At 40.2% G+C, this 20,000-nt stretch overlaps 3 protein-coding genes across 10 annotated transcripts in view; 2 read left to right on the top strand and 1 right to left on the bottom strand.

The window, feature by feature from the left end:
- Positions 1–20,000, bottom strand: part of LOC138028979 (putative helicase mov-10-B.1) — a 128,789-nt gene that overhangs the window by 78,159 nt on the left and 30,630 nt on the right. The gene's annotated exons all lie outside the window — the stretch shown is intronic.
- Positions 9,996–12,338, top strand: LOC138037565 (ankyrin repeat domain-containing protein 50-like). The gene has a single exon (XM_068883472.1). The coding sequence runs from the start codon at positions 9,996–9,998 to the stop codon at positions 12,336–12,338; it is 2,343 nt and encodes a 780-aa protein (XP_068739573.1).
- On the top strand, positions 12,359–14,305 carry LOC138037564 (ankyrin-3-like). The gene has a single exon (XM_068883471.1). The coding sequence runs from the start codon at positions 12,359–12,361 to the stop codon at positions 14,303–14,305; it is 1,947 nt and encodes a 648-aa protein (XP_068739572.1).

The raw sequence follows: 20,000 nt of genomic DNA, 5'->3' as shown, positions 1-20,000 counted from the left end.
ACCATGGCAATGATATAAGTCATTTCTTTGAGCCTTAAAATCAACATATAATTCACTCATGTCAACATATATTGTGTTTTGTTGAAAAACGGGACGATGAAGTCTTCCCATAAACTTACCTGATAATGTTAGAAATAATTTCTAAAAAGTATAAAATTCAACAAAATCTGTAGGCCAGTTTTACAGAAAGATCGTTTAATTCGAAATATGCCTCAAATTTTCTTTTCATCTACAGAATTCTTTTAAATTTTTAAGTAATACGTTTTAAATTAATTAAAAGTGGAATCAAATTACCGTCCGGAAGCAGAGATATAAACGAATAAAGTTGCAATTAAAATAGATAGAGGTCTATTATAGAGTCTATTGTAGAGTTGCACTTACGCAGGAAAATGAGGTGGTTATAAGATAAGCATTTACGCATGCGTCACCCGCTCATTTAAGTCCGCACACGGGTGAATTTACGGACCAACGCAAACGGATTTAAGAAACCATTAAACCGTTTTCGCAAAATTTTCGTAGTTTTCGTGAATAGATGTATGTTCAGAATTCATTTATATAAGAATTACAAGAAAAGTGAGCGAAATTAGCGGTAACGTTTTATCTCCGGTCATCTAGATTTATTCATGAGCTGATGCAGGAGCCCGTGAGTAGGAGCGAGCAACTCCCATAATTATATTCCTGTCACGGGGTTTTCACAGACCGATTTATTTTTCGATTGAATTTCCCGCAAATGAGACTCCCGCAGGAGCCTGATGACCAATCACAGGAAACTAACTTGACGTCATAGCGTCACCGAACCGGAACTGTCTTTGTTGTTTTGCGACAAAGGTAGTCCAAAGGCTTAGTATGGGAGTTGCTCGCTCCTACTCATGGGCTCCTGGCTGATGCAAGGAGGTCATGTGTGGTTGACGCGCGTATGCTAAGCTGAAAACCCTTTCGAGCCTCTCGAAGAGACGTATGATTCTGAAATCGAAAGGGTAATAAATTTAAACAAGACTAATGCGCAGTGACAGTATTAAATGTGTCACGGTTCCCCCACACTAATCACGGAAAATATGGTATTAAAATCCAAGGAAATTTTGGACATGACGTCATTGGAAGACCGTCCGTCCGTCCGTACCTTCAACTTTACATTGCGAAATGTCGCACTGCCGGAACCCGGGTTTTTTTGGCGGGCAGTTGCGTGGCCAGCAGGCGTCGAGTAAGCGATGCTCAGCGTGAGAGAGAGCGGCGATTTAGAGTGCGAGAAAACAGGCGAAATATCAGTGCCAAACAACGAGAGAGAGAGAGCCCGAAGAAAGAGGCGAAAGTATAGTAACCAGCAGCGGAAGAAAGAGAAAGCACGAGTACGGAGAAACCGGGCAGAATAATGGTGACGAAAAATGGCGAAAAGATCAAGAATGAGCACGGGGAAAGAGACTAATTTATAGTGATGTTCAGGCCGGATTGGTTGTATTTATCCTTTTGGAATTTTCATTTATGCCATGTAAGAAGTTTCAGTAATTTGTGATTGATGTAAATAATCTCTGTAATTTAGTTACCAAAAAGATAATAAACGGTATTTTATTTTTATCTTTATTTTCTGGTAAGCAGACGAGTTTAACAAATACCTGAAAACAAAAACATAAGCACATAATAGTTGAGAGGTTCGCTTTTATGGGCATGCCTAAAGATACACATTACCGCTAGTGACTGTGTCCCATGAAATTTGCTTTTTGAACTTCATGAGACACGTCACAGGGACAAAATAACCCCTAAATTGGTGTTGCACAGTTACAAAAGTATCCGCTCACACCAGGGGACATGTCGCTGCAACATATTCCTGAAACATGAACCCATGCACAACATTTTCATGTGTGTACACATGTTGCAATTTTGTCCATGCTACATGTCCCCGCCACACGTCCCTCCTACATGTCATCTCAGTGTGTACTACTCACTTTTTTGTCTCTGCAACATGTCGCTGCACCATAGGCCCGTTTCTCAAAAGTCCCGAAAACATTTTGGGCCCGAAAAGCCATTTGTGAAACTGCCAACTGCTTGTTTTGGAAACGCGACCTTTTAACATGTTTTCAAGGTAACTAAAAGAAATTTGTCTGTGAAGTTTGACGACTTAAATCCTCTCTGTTCTTAAGATACAAAAGGAATTGTGACACCCGAAAATGCCCCGAAAAGTTTCGGGACTTTCGGGAAACGGGTCCATGCAACATGACCCTTCGTGTCTGCCCACCTTTAAACATTGATGTTCATTTTTCCTTCCACACGATTCATAATTTCCTCGAACCCGACGGATTTTTTTTACACTCGCATTTGTCGATCGGACTCTATGGCTGCAAGAGAACGGCCAAAAAACTATGCTGGTGTCAAGTCGTCTTACCTCAAGAACAAAACAAAAAACTCACTGAAAATACTAGTCTCCTCGTAAGAATGTAAGTGTTCCATACTTTTTGTATACTTTTGGTTACGTCTCAGAAAGGCCGCAATTCAGCTATGCCGTCGAGAGAGTCTTTTCATCGGAATGCATTGTGAGAAATAATTCCCTTTTGAATTAATAGCACCATGGTTAAGAAAATATAATAACCCCAGGAAATTGGTTATGACGCCATCGCAATACCGTCCGTACGCACGTTCAACTTTTCATGTAAGCCAATTTTTACTCGAGGATATATCCATGAGTTTTGGTGAGGTTCTTTATGCAAATGTGTCACTCGTGCGTAACCGGAAGTTGTATCTAATAAGCCAATCAGGATGGATAATCACAACACAGCTTAGAAAGCTGTGACTTCCTGTTTGCGAGGTTGTGCGCCGCCATTGCTGTATGTCGCTTTTACACTTAAGTGTTTGAGCACCTTCCGCTGCATTTAGAAGCAAGAAACGGAAGAATGAAAGAAATGGCTTTCTTCGAAGGTGAAGCAAAATATTCTGAACAAGTACAGATTGGTGCAATTAATTGTGCACCGCCTTTCACTGACCAACGCGAAGACATAAATACATGTAGAAATGGAATCGACAGACACATCGTGAGAAGACATGTGCTTGTTCATCCCCTAAGCTCACGGGGGATAAACAAATTCCATGTGGAGGGTGACTTCCATTTGGAGAGTAACATCGAAGCTTTCAAAGTATGCCAATGTTTATCAAAGCTATCACTAAGTTTTGCAAGCTATGAGTCATCAAAGCCACATCAATACAACTTGAGCAACATCCGTGACATGAAAAACAGTGAGGCAACCAAGCAATTCATGCTTCCAGACATTAGTACTTGTGTGGTGGACCATAATAAAGGATTGTCGAAAGACTCGGTCACTGATTATGTAACGAAAACTGATGAGAAATCCGTACCAATCTCCTGCGATAGAGCAAGGGCTGAGGCACGGCACATGCTTCCCGGAACAGAGAACCTTCCAGGATTAATTCCTTACAAGAAAACGTCGAGCTTGTTTCAGAAGGACAAGGTAATTAGAAAGTGTATGGTGCATTATTTAAATGAGAACGTACCGAGCTCGTCTGGGTTGAGAAAGTGTTTATCTCTTGCTTTTGGAAAATATTATATCTCCATACCTAGACCGCAACTCTGACGTAACAATCTTCGAGAGTAGGATATGCTAATCGTCATTTCTATCTTATCATCCGCAGGACTGCTAAACACAAAAAGACTTGTCATTTCTATTGTGTATTCAAGATCAATCTGCGTCTACGCATTCGACAAAATTGAAGCAACAAAATGAGAATTATTGTCTATCAAGAGAAGAGCTATTGATATCAGGAGACATTGAATCGAACCCAGGCCCTGTTGCTCATGGAACGAGTACACATACAGCACATACAAACTGAGAATTCCTTCTATAGCACTGTTATAGGCTCGATTAGCTCAAAAAGGATTGAAGTCACTAGAAAGTACCTCAGATGGTTCATGCTTCTTTTCTTCTGTTGCACACCAGTTATACAATGATCCTTCCTATCACATGAATGTGCATGCTGCTGGAGTTGAATCCATATTGAAGCAGCAAGGGAATAGGAAAAGAAAAGCAATCCAGAACATATCAGAGACCTAAAAAAAAAAGCATAAAACCATTTAAGGAAAGCTATGCAGAGCTCAAGGCTAAACCAAACTGAAATTTGTCAAGGTCAAGACTCTATTGGACATTCCATGTCAAAAGTGATTCAGTCTTTTTCATGATAAGATAACACATGGCCCTGAATATATATGCACTTGCTGTGATCAGTTATGGTTCAAATCATCTGTTTCTAAAAACAATGCAAAACACCAAAACAGGTCTGAAAATATTGAAGCAGCAAGGGAATAGGAAAAGAAAAGCAATCCAGAACATATCAGAGACCTAAACAGAAAAGCATAAAACCATTTAAGGAAAGCTACAAAATGTATGCAGAGCTCAAGGCTAAACCAAACTGAAATTTGTCAAGGTCAAGACTCTATTGGACATTCCATGTCAAAAGTGATTCAGTCTTTTATAAGATAACACATGGCCCTGAATATATATATGCACTTGCTGTGATCAGTTATGGTTCAAATCATCTGTTTCTAAGTGTAACAGTATCAAATATAGTGATAAATATTCGCAAGGTTTGTTGGAGGAATGTATAACTGGCACAAAAAGTGTTAATATTACTAAATGGATCTGCTTTACTTGCTAAACCTGATGACATTAACGATATGACCTGGTAACAGAAAAAAACAACACCCCTGATTCAAAATTACCCTGTCATCTGTGCAACGAACTTTGAACACATGGTACAGCTCTTTATAGAGGATGTGTTAAAGAGTAATCTTATGCCTATTGGAGAAATGGTATACTTATTTCACATGGTCTCACATGGTTGAATTCCAGCAAAGGGGATTACCTCACATACATGCATTATTTTGACTATCTAGTTGCATATAAGAGCCCACCGTGCTGTTACACAATTATCCAACTATCAATGCTAATGAATAAAGAAAACTTCAGCCTGCCAGTTTTAAACAATCGCAGTAACTTTCATATCCACGAGTAACGACAGTGGCACTTTGATTCAAATGTCGCATTGCTGGAACCCGCTTTTTTGGCGGGAAGTTTCATGGCTAGCGTACTGCATCTTACACTCCGTGTTAGTAAAACAAGCAAACATGTTGTGCGTAACCAAAAACAAGCTAAGTATTTTTTAATTTGTTGCCGGTACAACGTAACGAGGAAAGAAGAGAAAGATAGCTAGGAAAAAAAACCGGTAAGCAGGCGAAGAGTAAACGATGCTCGAGATGCGAGAAAACACAAGCAAACAACGAGAGAAAGAGCAAGAAAGAGCCCGAATAAAGAGATGAAAACTATGGTAACGTGCAGCGGAAGAAAGAGCAACCGTGAGCACGAGAAAAAAGGCTGAACAATATTAACGAAAAACGGAGAAAGGCGCAAGAAAGAGCCACTGCCACAACAACATTTATTTGTACCCATATTTGACATTGTATTTTTTTATAATAGATAACTTATAACAATAAAGAGGGACACTGGCCCCCTGAAAAAAGTTCCAGAGTTCCTTTGCAGGAGTCGAACGAATGGCCGTCCGATTTCTAGTTCGGAAGCTATACCACTTAGCTATCGGAGACTAGTAGCATCTAAGCAACTGAAATAGGTTCAGATGGCAATTGTCCCTCTACATTGCAAGGACTGAATTGCTGAAATCGTACATTCTCGCCAACTGCAGGGAAAGAGATGATCAATGCTTTATTTTTTCAGTTGGTGCCCCGGGGATGATCAGTCCTCTTCGCTCCTGATGCAAAATTAGTCCTCCACTAATGCTCGCCATTTGACTCTATTTTGAGCAGTGACTTTTACCTTCACGGTCCTTGTGCGCCTCCAGGTGTGTCGGGATTTCCGTCATTAACGTTTCCCCTGCAGGTTCCACTTTGGCCAGGTGTCCATCTGGTCCCCTCAGTGTTGCCAATCCCGATCATCTCCACGTTTTTTCTATTATCGCTTTTCTAAATCATCTCTTTCATCAAATTTAAAAATATCAAAGACTGCTTCTTCGCGTGAATGGACCGAAGTTGGAATGACGGTCTTCGTCTTCTCCACCGTTGAGAAGACTTTGATTAGCGAACTACATTTGTTCCTTTCATGGCCTTCTAGATGTCTTGATTTTAAGTAAATCTGGGTGGAAACTTAAGAAAAAAATGGTTCGATTTTCGTTCGTACATTTGCTATTTCAATGATGCCCTTTCCTCTGTGTTCATACGCAAACTCGAGAACTGAATTTGAAAAAGTACTGCGAGCTGAGATCGGAATACATATATCTTTTTAGATGTTTTGATGTGTAGCCAGCATAGCTGAGTATTTTTACGAATTGTGCTGTATTTTGACGATGCCGCTAGGGCAAGTCAAAAACCAAACAACGAGTAAAAATACTTAGCGATACTACACACCAAAACATCTAATAAGCTATTTATTATTCAACTTTTTCCACGAAAATTTTAGCCATGAATTGTTAACAACCGAGGGGTGGGAGATTTGTGCGTGGGGGAAAACGTTAGCAACTAAACTAGTCAAACCGGTTCTGTACTGTACAATAACCTAGTGTACAATAACTTTATGGATGGCCGATGTAGATCCTCGTAGGATCATTACTCGAACAATAACTAACAGTACAATATCGTGGAATATTTGTACTAGTTTCGTGCGTTGTCTGTACAATAGCTAATACAATCGAATAATATAGTAGTACCATAACGAGGAATATTTCCCAGTTGTGAGTACGCGCACTGGCTTTAGGGGCGGAATATTTTTCAAGTGCGTATGCTCGAAACAGAAACCTCGTATCGTATTCCAGTCTAATCGATTTTTTTTTTTTTTCATGGTGCAGGACCGTAAGAGGCAACTATAAAATGAGTAGTTTAATTGATTTGAATAAAGTGATTACTGCTAAATCCATTTCTGAGAAAAACTGGTAAACAAAAGCGTTGATATACCAAGAAGCGATACAGGGCCTCTAACCTTACTTGTATAGATTAAGCCGAAAAGCGGAGCTCCCGCGTTATTTATTCTTACTGGCCTTACTTAAACAACGAATTAACAGGATAAAACAATTTTGAATATTTTTTGTTTAGCCTTGACGAAAAGCAATCAAAGAGAAAAAAAACAAACAAAACAAAACAATTTAAAACGAATATTTTGCATCTGCTCTTCTGTCGTAGGTCGTCCAGGAATCATGCAACTTTATCGGATTCAAAATTTAAAATATTCCAAAGATATGCCAAAACTTGCAATACAGAGCGAAAAGCAGCTCTAAACAAATTAAAAATAAACACTCAGCTGTACGTTTTTAGGGGTGCAGGGATGGGGCAGTGGTGAGAGCACTCGCCTCTCACCAATGTGGCCCGGGTTCGATTCCGGACTAGGTGTCATATGTAGGTTGAGTTTGTTGGGTCTCTTCTCTGCACCGAGAGGTTTTTCTTGGGTGTTCCCCTCTCTTCAAAAACCAAAATTTGACTTGATTTACGTTAATTGTTGATTTCAGCTTACAGTGTCCCAATTAGTGCCCCAACGCTAGAAGACTAGTTCCTTTCCTTTCCTTTCCTTTGCCAAGCAATTTTGAATATTGTTTGAAAACGAAGAAAACAATTAACAAAACAACTACAAACGCAGTAAAGTAATTTAAACGAGAAGCCAAAACCATAACTTAAACAAACTGGGCGGAGGTCATTAGGTTACAATAGAAAGGTCGTCGCAAGCAAAAAGTGAAGACTGTTTGTTGCTTTTTGTAGTTAAGTAAATGGCATCTTCCAGCTCTTCGGCGGGAACACTTGCACAACTGGCTAAGCCTGAGTACAGAAATTGGATTGCTCTTAGTCATGCCTTAACAACAGAACTTCGTCATGGTCTCCAATCATTCATCAAAAGAGAAACAGAGACTTAAGAATGTTACTACAAGCTTGGCACATGTTGTTGCACCTTGCACCTGTGGCTTTGTCGCGAAAAGAAGACCAAACCAGTATCACGACATGGTGAAATGCAACTGGGCGAAATATGTTCAAGCTTATCATGACAAAAGCAAGCCAAATTGGAAACAAAGTGATTCCAGCAAGTGGCTTGATCCTGCCTTGGGCCCGTGGGAGATAGCTAAACTCTACCTTCCTGATAATGCAAGGCATGCTTTAACGAGTGCGGAAGACATGGACATCACTACTATGTTGAACCTTATATTCTGGTGCACACACTTCGCCGTTCCACGACACTTGGTCAAGGATGTCCGAGAGATCCGTAACAAAAAGTGGGCACACGTTACCTCATTAGAATTGAGCGATGCTGACAAGCAAGTGGCTTTTGAGGCAATTGAAAATCTTCTGAGGGATCCCAACTTAGCCCACGAACCTGATGCTCAGAACGCCCTCAAGGAAATTGTTAAACTCAAAAGTGTTTCGGACCTGCACAGCATGGAGGCAAAAGTGTTGGCCGACTTCAAAGAAATAATTCGAAAAGATCTACACAGTATTAATGCCGAACTGGCATTAAATAAAGAACTGCGAACTGAACTGAAAAACGAACAAGAAATCATTAAGAAAGCATTGGAAGGAATGAATCCGAATCCTTCAAGGCTTGCATGTTACAATTTGTTGAATACAACGATTGTCGTGCTTGGAGATGTATTTTGGAACCTGTCACGAAACGTGAAAAGTGTAGAGAAGAAGCACGTTGTTTCATGGTTGATGTTATTGCTGTTCTTCCGCTGTTACCTCGTTTTAGATGAGGTGAAAAAAACCCACCCTGTTCGTCTCTCCGGTCACGTCATACTACTGTTATGATAATGTATGTATTTTGTGGTGACAAATCTCAATAAACTAAACTAAACTAAGATTGCGTGGGGGGGGGGGGGGGGGAGGGGAGGGGTTAGGTGGGTTTTGAGTTTGCGTGTTTCTTTGGTCAACTTCAGTACACTCTTACTCCGCCTATTTAAGCGGGAAACCATCAAGTCCAGCTATTTCTATGATATAACAGATTGGCTCAGCTTCATTGTAAACACTCCCGAGAACCCCTAAAAGATTGGAAGATTTTATGTTTTTCGCGATTTGCCATGGTTGAATCAGATCACAGAATGCTCTTTCAAATTTTAGTCCACACCGGCTGACTTAAGCCAGAAGCTTTCTTTTTCACGCGGAAGGATAATGTATTATTTTGCCTTGTAAAACTGGAAATGAAATTTACCCTGAACATTCCTCGTCCTTTAGTCACCTGCCTCCAGTTAGTTGAGGTTCTATCGTCACTGCTTACAACTAAGTTTCAATTGGGGATTAGGCTGTTCTACGAAGGACCAGTTCCTTAATTAACCCAAATTGTTCTCGGCTTATTACCTTTCCATGATTGCAACTATGAACGTATATCGTACTTGATATGAAATTATTGTCACTTTGGCAATAGAAAACAACACCTTTCAACAGCGTCGCCACGGACGTGGCAGGAGCCCATTGTGCCCAGGATCCCAAACCTTGTGAGTCAACCCTGTTCCGTATCTTGTTATTTTTAGGAGCAACTCCCAGGGGGTTTTCACAGGTGTTTTCACAATAGCCAATCATAAGAGACCTATGGTCAGCCACTGATAACATTACATCACGTGCAGCATACCCGAAACACGAAGGTATTTCAAAATGATGAAAAGGTATAGCAGTTCTAAACATAAAAAAGATATGGGATAGAGTTGACTCAAGGGTATAATACGTAAGGATGCTCTAGGTAATGGACTCCTGTCTTGGGAAGTTACTGTTTAAAAAGTAGTTTCGATTACAAGTGGCACCTAAAGCAAAATATCTAAATGTCAGAATGGTAGAATCTCATTTTGCATGAGGGCCAATATATTGCAGAAAGGTTTCTGTCACGGAGGCGGAGCCACTTTTAAGAAGGAAAAAAGCAACTTAATTTACCTTTAGATTGTTTGCCTAAATGTACGTTTCCATTAGGTTAACTGGATAAAACTAATTCAACTTGTATTTTGGTCGTTTCAAAGGCTGTACCATGCCAGTGTATGATGATCCATGGAAGCTGAAGTTCTTCAACTTCACAGATTTCATCAATTCTTCCAGAGCGGAGTTCACTGGACATCAGTGGCTTTACCAACAAATGGAAAGTGTTTTACAGAGCACCGACAACAGAGGCGTTTTAATAACTGGAACTCCAGGTTCGGGTAAATCTGCTTTTTTAAGACACTTACTCTGCTCCAAAACATCCAGCCCAGTTGTTCATAGCAGAATACTTGCACATCATTTTTGCATGCACTTCCACAAGAAAACTCCGGATGGAGTAACGTTTGTTCGAAACCTTGCAAACATGATCGCTTGGAAGCTCAGTGAATACCGTCAAAGAATTTTGACAGATTCGTTCGTCCGTAGAGTACTTAAACATGAGTGTTCTGAAGACCCCGAGTGGTGCTTTGAGCACGGGATAGTTAGACCTTTAAAAGAGTTTCGACTGCAACCGAAAGCTTCGTGGTACATTGTGGTAGATGCTTTGGATGAATGTTTCAGTGACAAGGCAGATGTTGTAAATATTCTCAAATCTAAGGCTCGTCGACTTCCAAGATGGTTGAAACTTATAGTTAGCTCTCGAAACGTGAAGTCCATTGTCACAGGTCTAGAAGGCTTTCATAGTCTAGAGCTGCGATCCGCCAGTCAGGAAAAGCGGGAAGATATTGATACATATCTTACCCTTAAAGTGTCTTCGCTGAAGGAGTCCGTGGTGGAAAGGTTTAAAACTTCCTTTTCTATCCGTGATAATGACGCACCGACTCAGGTCCTTGTTTCCAACATCGCTGAAAAGGGTCACGGTAACTTTCTGTATGTTAAGGTCATGCTCGACTTGTGGCTAACTTCAGCGGAAAAGATCAATTGGGAAACATTTCCCAAGACACTTGAGAGCACATATCAATTGTACTTTGAAAGAAAGTTTTCAACTTTCGAATTGTTTCGATCACTGAGAGAAATTTTCGAAGTCTTGGTTGCAGCGTACCGGTATACTCCACTTACCATTGAAGAAATGCACTCTCTGTTCATTCTGGAGAATCCAACCTTAGATCTGGAATACGACTTCATGCCAAAACTTGACCAGGTATCCATCTTCTTGTGGCATGGGTCAGAGGGAGACCTTCGAATTGATCATGCTTCTTTATCTGAATGGCTTACCAGTGATGCCAACAAAGGAAAGGCGTGCTATGTTAAGAAACGAAATGGTCACAACCGCCTGGCAAAATATTACCTCGAAGTGGCAGCAGGAAGAATGTTAAATCCCTATGAAGCGTTTCATCTGGCAAGTCATGTCGTAGAAGGAGGTTTGGATAAAGTTCTGGTGAAGCAATTTCTTTCACTGCCTTCAGGAAACGTTGACTCCACTGAAAGTTGGAGCCAAACAACGGCACTTCACCTCAGTGCCAGTTCGCGTAATACCAATGTCATAAAGCTCCTGTTGCAGCACTTCTTCAACGTTGACTGTTTGGATAACAATAAACGTACGCCTTCCTTCATAGCTGCTACTGCCGGACAAGTTGGTAACTTGTTGGCTCTTTTTGATAGAGGGGCTAACCCACACCACACAACTGCATACCTTGATGCTGAAATTGAGTCCCACTCTGTAGATTCAGTCAAGGAATGTAAAAGGAGGAGGTGTGGCTATTCCTTGCTGCATACAGCCGCTCAAGAAGGCAACCTCGATGTTGTCAAATTTCTTCTTCAACACAACATCACCATCTCTAAAACATCTGGTTCTAACAATACTGCAATCCAGCTGGCAGCAGAAAATGGCCATCGTGACACTGTTATGATGCTCAGGAATGCTGGTGGAATTCCAGACGGCCTTTCATTGCATCATTCCGCTTCTAATGGGCACATACTTGTTGTGAAGTATCTTTTAAAAGAGGGCGTAATAGACACTTGTATCCAAGGTACTCCTCGCCTGTTGTTTGTAAATGTGAACGACGAGGAATTGAATTCCACCAAAAAATACGTCCACGATATTTCTCATCTTCATTTCCGTGAAACCGCGCTTCATGCGGCAGTGAGGCGAGAACATCTGTCTGTAATCGAAGTATTGTTACGGAAAGACCAAAATGCTGTTAACTGCAAGAATTCTGCCGGCAGGAACCTTCAGCATGAGGCAGTGTATTTAAATAAATATAACTCCTTGAAGGCCTTATTGGAATCCGGAACCAGTGCCTCTATCCAATGCAGCTTTGAAATCTCTTCATCTCTGCTACACCATCAATCTGTTGTGCCTAAAACACTACAAGAAGACGGTTGTCCTTGTGGATTTACTCCTTTACATTTAGCTGGAAGTATGGTCATCATAGTGTTGCCGAGCTTCTTGTAAAGTATGGAGCTGACATCAATATGGGGGACTGTAATGAATCGAATCCTCTTCATATAGCTTCCTGTCACGGTATGGCGTCAATCCTGTTTCTTTTAGTGGAAAAAGAAGCGGATATCAACGCCAAAAGCCTAAATGGGTCCACGCCTGTTCATAGTGCAGCGGTGTGTTTTGCGAAAGGTGCCATCAGTCCTTTGCTTAAACTTGGATGCGATCCACTAGCTATTGATAACGAAGGCATGTCAGCATTGCATTATTCCGTGAAAGACGTGAATGTTAGTGGTTTTGGGTACTTCGTTGATTTGTATGCAAGCAACCCAAAAGATTGGATCGAGAAAACTGGAAGTGCTCCGATTCAAATGGATACTATGAACAAGATAAATATACAATATCCCTGGATGGACACATTGGCAGAGCTTATAATAACGTTTCGTCATGTCGCAAAGGATGGATCGATACCCATTGCACGGATGAAAGATAATAGAAATGAAACTGTTTTTGACAAATTAGAAGGACAAACCAATGCATTGTCCACTGTTTTGGGCACCAGTACGGGTAGTGGTTTCTCCTCTTTGGTATTATCTTTAAACCCGCTGGTTTTTGCTCTGGATGTCATTTTTAGTGAAGCAATTATAAAACGTGTTACCTTACCTTTAAATGAGCCATCTTTAACTCCAAAGCCTTTTGAAAGAGTAATCACGAAAACGTTAACAACCATGCTCACGAAATTAGACTGCTCAGATTTGGTAAGTGCTGTTGGGGATAGAATGGTTCACGTGGTGAATGCTATGTTGAAGGCCGGCTTAAATGTAAACTGTTATAATTCTAAGTCCGGATTAACTCCATTGCTGGTGTGTCTTCGTACCGGTGGTCGGCACATGTCCAAGGTTCTAGTGAAACACAATGTAAAGATGGAAATAATCTGTGGAGATCCCTTTGAAATGTCAGCGCTACACCTGGCGTCATATCATAAGCTACATTACTTGCATTACGTTTATCAGTTCTTTATGGGGGCAAACAAGTGGAACAGGTATTTGAAGACCGAAGACGCAATATTCGACTATTTTCTCTACACATATGAAGAACGAAATAACAGCCAAGGAATTAAGGAAACGGTGCGAATTGGAGATGGTCCATTGACCAGAGCGATTCTATTACACCCAAGTGGAACTAAGGTCATCGATGAATGTTTCGATGGAGAGGGTTTCAACGCCTTTCACAGAGCAGCTCAGGGAGCAAATGTAGTTGCCATTCGGAAATTCATCTCCTGGGGAGCGAACTATTCTTTAGAATCGGATAGCGGGTTTACTCCATTGTGGCTTTCCGTACTGTATGCTGTGAAATACATAGGTCGACCTTATCTAAATTTTGAAAGAGTGAGTGTACTGACGTCTCTTGAAGTGGAACTGGCTTCGCTTACAGCATCAGAGATATTGGATCATGGTTTGCAAAACGAAATGTTTGATGTGGGTTGCAATGAAAGTCGTTCAGATCTGACTCTGTACCACGTGGCCGCTAGCCAGGGCATGTGGAAATTCGTTGCACACTTACTTTCCAGTAAGAGGGTAAGAGGTATTAATGTAAATTGCCCGAACAAACATGGTATTACGCCCATGTATTTGGCAAAGTTTACTGGAGGAGACTCTTGCGAGGGCTATGGTCCATGGTGCAAAGTCGACGTGATAAAGAGCTTTGGTGGAACTCTGCAATATCCGACACTGGAAGCAGAGTACTTTCTCATCACCAATGTCTTTTTTGGAAAGAGCCCAAGTCCTCTTTCCCTTGAGCTAAGTGACGATGAAATAATGTCTTTGCGAGAGAAATGTGGACAAGAGGAATGTCGACAGTATAAACAAGCAACGGAGACCTCTTTAGAACCTGTGACGAAGTCGATAAAGTGCACAATGATTACCAAAAGAAGGTGGAAAAATGTTCTAAGCTTAGAGAAGAATGCCCTTTGTGGTTTATGAACTTGGTGAGACCCTGAGCCATAAATTTAGTGTCTTGGATATTCGAAATGACTTCATCAATTTCCTAGACAGAGAGATTGAAAGAATGAAGGACCTACTGAACACCGTAACCCGACCTCATGAAGAAATGCAGTGCGTCAAGTCAAAACAGAGCGAGTCATCTGAGCGAATTGCCGTTGATGACATGTGTTTTAACATTAATAAGGTGAACCTAGAGACTGCAGTTCACAACTTCTATCGCAACTACAAACGAAGCTTAGATTTTCTCAATGAACTCTCGGACGATGTGAAATCGATAATGCCCCTGCAAAGAAGGCTACCACGCGTTTTAGCAAAGATGAAGTTTGCGTTGCAGAGTTACGAGTACACGTTGGCCTGCGACTGGCAAGCAGTTGCAACCAAGTACATACTGCTGAGTTTTCAAGTTCTTAACGTAAAGTTTTGGATACAGTCCGTCTACGAAACATCAACTGTAACGAGTGTTACAGATTTTGTGGCCGAGAGGATGCAAAACGTTATTCTTGAGGCATCAGAAGAATCACGCCAGCTCGTATTGAAATTGACCTCAAAGGAGCCTTTTCAAGAGTTTAGCTATCTTCAAATCCTGCAAATTCAAAAACCTCCTTTTTGGCACGAGACCTTCGATGGAAGAGGAAATTTTAGATATGGATGCGACTGTATATCTCGCTGTAACTTTATTGGTACACTTAGACCAAAAACTTGTCCTAGACAAATTTGCACCATGGTTAGTGGAGGCCGGACCTCTACTAACTATGTTTGCACATAGTACAGTTTAACATTATTTTAGGAGCTCAGATCGTCTTAATCTTGACATTTTGAAGCGGAAACTCGCAGACGAAAATACCAGAGCAAGTACAATGTTACGTTGTCTCTAGCACGACAATAAATCTACGGTTTTTTATTTTTGCAAGACACTCAAGAAAAATGGAAAAACTTGAATCAAAGATATGGAAACTGCTCAGAATAGTTTTGTGATTGGACGATTGCAAGGGGTAATTTTTCCCATATCAGAAACTCAACACGGTAATCGCAAACGGGAATAAATAAACTAATCGGTATCGTGGTCAAGCGGGCATCTCTCCCTTTTGCCTTGCAATATATCTTAGATTCATTATTTACAAATCGGTAGTTTCCCAGCCAATCAACTTAGTCGAATGATAAATTCTGAAACCAGCTAAAGAGTGTTTTAAGCAAAAAGTTGATTTTCAAATCAGCTGGGAAGAAATCAGAGCTAGTGTAGCACTGGATTAAAATTAATTCAGTTCTAAAAAGATTATCTCTTTGCTCCCGGTTTTCCTAAAAGACCGTGAGATGAAAAAAGAGTGTCAAATATCAAATGATTCTGAGATACAATTTTAAAGCTTTTCAATCGGACTGTATGGACTCAATTTCAAGACAGTACAGTTAGTTTCCTGTGGATACAAAGGGATTGCACGGACTTGTGTAGTGCCTACTGGTTTGAAATATTCTTATCTCTTTCGTGTCTGGTGACCATGAGATATGCTAAGACCGGGTGGTCTTAAACACTGTAAATACAAATTTTAGTTTTCTCTTTAAGCAGGGTAAAGACTGAGATATTGTTCGCATAAAACCTTTGTACTTAAAAATGTGAAGTTTTGGTGTCGACAATCGAGGAGGACGTCTTACCCTTCGCGCGTTTTGATTAATTAAAAGGAACTTCGCGAGAAGTGATAGATTGTTATGCTGCATTTTTCTATAGCGACGCGTTTTGTAACAGTGGTTGCGGAATTATGTGAAGAAGAAGGAGAAGTGATGGCTTGTTCTGGGGCATTTTTCTACAACGACACATTTGGTTACGCGGCGTTTTGTAATAGCGATTGCGGCATTTTGTTTAAGTATCATAGTCAAATAACACGTTCTTAAACCAACGGGAATATTCTAAAACGTTAATTTTTAGCAAAATGTTGATAGTTCCTATTAAAATATGCCAAGAAAACTGGGACTTTTGGCACAAAGTAGGTTAATTAAGGCTCAAATTTGGTAATCCCGGATTGCCAAGCTTGGGTTTTTTGCCAACCTTCCACCCAGTTAAGTGTCGCAAAAATACCAAGAAAGCATGCCAGAATTGCCGGTCCTGTGGAGGTTCACTGAAAAATGGATACTTTTGCTTAAAAATAACTTTTTTTCGCAAAAAGGACTTGGCAAGAAATTCAGAGGTTTGTTTCATTTATTGCTAGAAACATAAATTTATGTCACGAATGAGAAGAACGATTCAAAATATTTCCAAATTGAAGAAGGTAGATTAACGTTTTTGTCTAAGAAAGGCAAATGAGTGTTGCACGAGTTACCGTCTGAACATTCAAATCTGTTTGACGACATCATCATAACCTTTAAGTTTAAAATCAGTCCAATGGAATGTAAAATGACCACGGAAATTTCCAAAGTCAAATTTGCGAGAGGCACGACCATGGAAATCTCCAACATCAAAATTTAAGGTTAATTTAAAACGACCATGGAAATTTCCAAGAACTAAAATTTAAGGTTAATTCAAAACGACCATGGAAATTTCCAACATCGAACACAAACGACCATGGAAATCTTTAAGATCATATTTGCAGTTAATCAAAAATGACGATGGAAATTTCCAGCGTCAAAATTTCGCGCATGTGCATACCCGAAATGGCCTTGGAAATGTACAACGTCATTTTTTCGCAAATGTTGAATGCCCAATGGTACACTTCACAAGATCAGCTATTCCAAATTCTAACACTATTTCTTGAAAATATCTTTTATTTTGATTTAACCTTAAACTTCAAACAAAATAGTCGCCTCTTGAAGATGATCTTGTCTTGTTTACAGCTCAGTGTTTCAAATTATCAAAAGCTGTTAATGTATGCTTATGTGGCTTATAACGACTGAAATTCAGTCTTCGTTCCCGGGACTCGTTCATTGTTAGACTATATGAAGGGAATATATACGCCTTTATATCTGAACTCACCTCCAAGTTAAGTGTATCATCCAACTGATCCACAACTAGTTTTTTCAATAGTAGTCTGCGCCTGACGATCTTTGAAGTAATATATCAAACACGAGAAGGAGTGTTTCATCGGATATCCAAACACCGAGAAGCGAGTTGAAAAACGAGGCCGAAGGCCGAGTTTTTTAACCGACTTCGAGGTGGTTGGGTATCTGATGAAACACTATTTAGAGTGTTTGATATTTCTTCTCAAATGAATAACTATTTTAAGAGATATTTGGGATCAAAGTTGGCCAAATTTTATGATAATTAAGAACGCATATCCAAACTTCCTTCACGGTAGTGATTTCTTTTGTTTTTGGCTTATGAATTATTAATGAGTTTTAAAACTGAAAGTGACAATTTTTAGTTAATTACCGATTTAAATGCTGATTTTGCCTCAGGAATTCCTTTAATTTCGAGCTTTGATTTTTATGAAAGGTTGTTTACTTTGAGTGTAAGTTTTTGACTTGACGGTCCGCCATTACTCCCGTTCCAAACTGACCGACTGGACTTCAGGGGGTTGAATCTAGGGAAAAGTGACGTCATCTACTCACTAGCTTTAAATTACAGCCTGTAAACGCAGCTTGTTATATATGCAAAACACGAATTTAAAAGTCTGAAGGCCCGAAACTCCCGTGCTGCATATTACTTTAGTCGCGTACACACGCATTGCATTCTTAAGCTACTGAGTCTTTCACGTCATTTTCTCCTCGATCCAGCTCTCTCAAAATTTTAAAGTTAGTAATGGCGGACTACTAAATAGGAAAATTCCAGTTAAAATAAACAAGGGTCTTTTTGAAATTAAGGCTTAAAACTTGGGTCACTTTCTTGTTAGTTAACATTGTTTTGAAATCCATATAAAAATAAAGATTAATTTTTTTGGTCATAGTTATTAGTAGCACTTTCATTAAAGTTTTTTTTTTTGTAAAAACTGATGACGTCATCAGTGGTTCCAAAGGAAAAGAAATCACAAAATATAAAATATCCTCAGAAATAAGGCAATAGTCTTCAAACTTGGCTCCAGTAATGTACATCAGTTAATGCATGCGGTTTCCATGGCAAAGTTTTGCTTCCAGATCACGTTTGTGCGGAACTTGCATTCCCACTTTTTGTCTTAAACAAACACCATTCACACTCAATGAGTTGATTAGGAGACCTACATCAACATGGACTCTGTATGTGTGTTTTGAGCAGGACTGTCTGTCTTGCTTGATTTGAGAGGAAATTGAGATATTTCATTTACAATCAAAAGGGACTAGAGCCAAAAGTGTTGCCATGGTTACATCATGCTTTGCACCGACTTGCACATTTCTTAAGGGTTATTGCTCCTGCCAAGTTTGAATAATGTAGCTGCTACATTTTCAGAGAAATTCGGCTTGATCTTCCTTGAATGGATCCCCTATTGACGTCAGCAATTTGCTAATTTGCAGACAGACAAAAAACTCAGATGTCTCTGAAAAGAAAAAAGATGCTTCAAAACGGAAAAAGCCATTCTTAATTATTCTGAAATGTAATTCGTTTTTTTGTTCTATCGAGCTGAATTAGTATTTTTAAATACCTTCTTTAGGCGGTATCTGATAGCGCGTCTTAAACGTTGTAAGTAGTGTCTTTCAATTGGAATTCCCCAGAACCCCGAGGGTCACACCACTGCCTTGGTTGGGGCTACACGTTCCCCGCTTTTTTCCACCTGATGGTTTTTTTAGGGGTTTTCGTGTCCTGCTCTGGTGCATTGCTTTTCTCTTTATTTTAGAAATGATGTATCATACTCTTGTACCTATTCCAATGCTTAATAAACTGCACGGCGGCTTGGCTGGCCAACGCGCCCATGTATCCTAGCTTGAGTTTCCGGTTGAGTAGTGGAAAAAAGATGCTTCAAAACGGAAAAAAGCCATGATTCTTAATTATTTTGAAAACCCTTTCAAACAGGCCTTAAGTATTTTTTTTTATTTCATACGCACTGTAAAGGAGTTGTGCCTCGAAATGTATTCGAATTCAGTGACAGGAGTATCAAGCAAATCGGAAAAATAACTACCAGAGGCGTAGCAGCCTTGAAGCCAGTAAGCCTGGGCTTACAAACTTTTGGACATAATTATCCGAACATTTTCCCTTTTGAATGATTTCTCTTTTTTCAGGAAAAGACCAAGAAAGCAAATTTATGAATTTATTTGATCTTGCGCGGTTGTTTCAAAGTGAACAAACCATTTAAATGCACGTGTAGAGAATTTTCGAGTACTAGAGGCGCTCGAGACCCTGTCAAATGACGGGGATGCAAAGGCGAGAGGCTACTTGTGCTCCATAATTAAAACAGTTTACATTATTGCTCTCTGTGGTGCAGCGCACGTTCTCTCCAGAACGGTTGCCTTGTCAATCATGCTGTAAGGAAAATGTAGATCTCATAGAGGCAGCAAAGGAGGCAAGTGTAGTCATAAATATTATGGAACCTGAGATAGCCAATCCTTTAGTTTTGATTGAGGTGTACAAGCGGGGAAAGCAGATGGCAGCCGAGTTCGTTATGGAGCCAAGGATGCCAAGAACCACGGGAAGGCCACAACATAAGGAAAATGTCCCAGCCGCAACTCCTGAATCCTACTGGCAAAGAGTCGGGTATTTTCCCCTCATCGATGATCACCTTGTGCAAGAAATGCAAGACAGGCTGCTGTCACAGGAGGATTTCTAAGGATAATATCCTGTCCC

The sequence above is a fragment of the Montipora capricornis genome, chromosome 2 (assembly GCF_036669925.1).
Source record: "Montipora capricornis isolate CH-2021 chromosome 2, ASM3666992v2, whole genome shotgun sequence".
Lineage (NCBI taxonomy): Eukaryota > Metazoa > Cnidaria > Anthozoa > Scleractinia > Acroporidae > Montipora > Montipora capricornis.
Note: the sequence above shows the minus strand (reverse complement) of the source record. Positions and strands in the feature narration are given on the sequence as shown.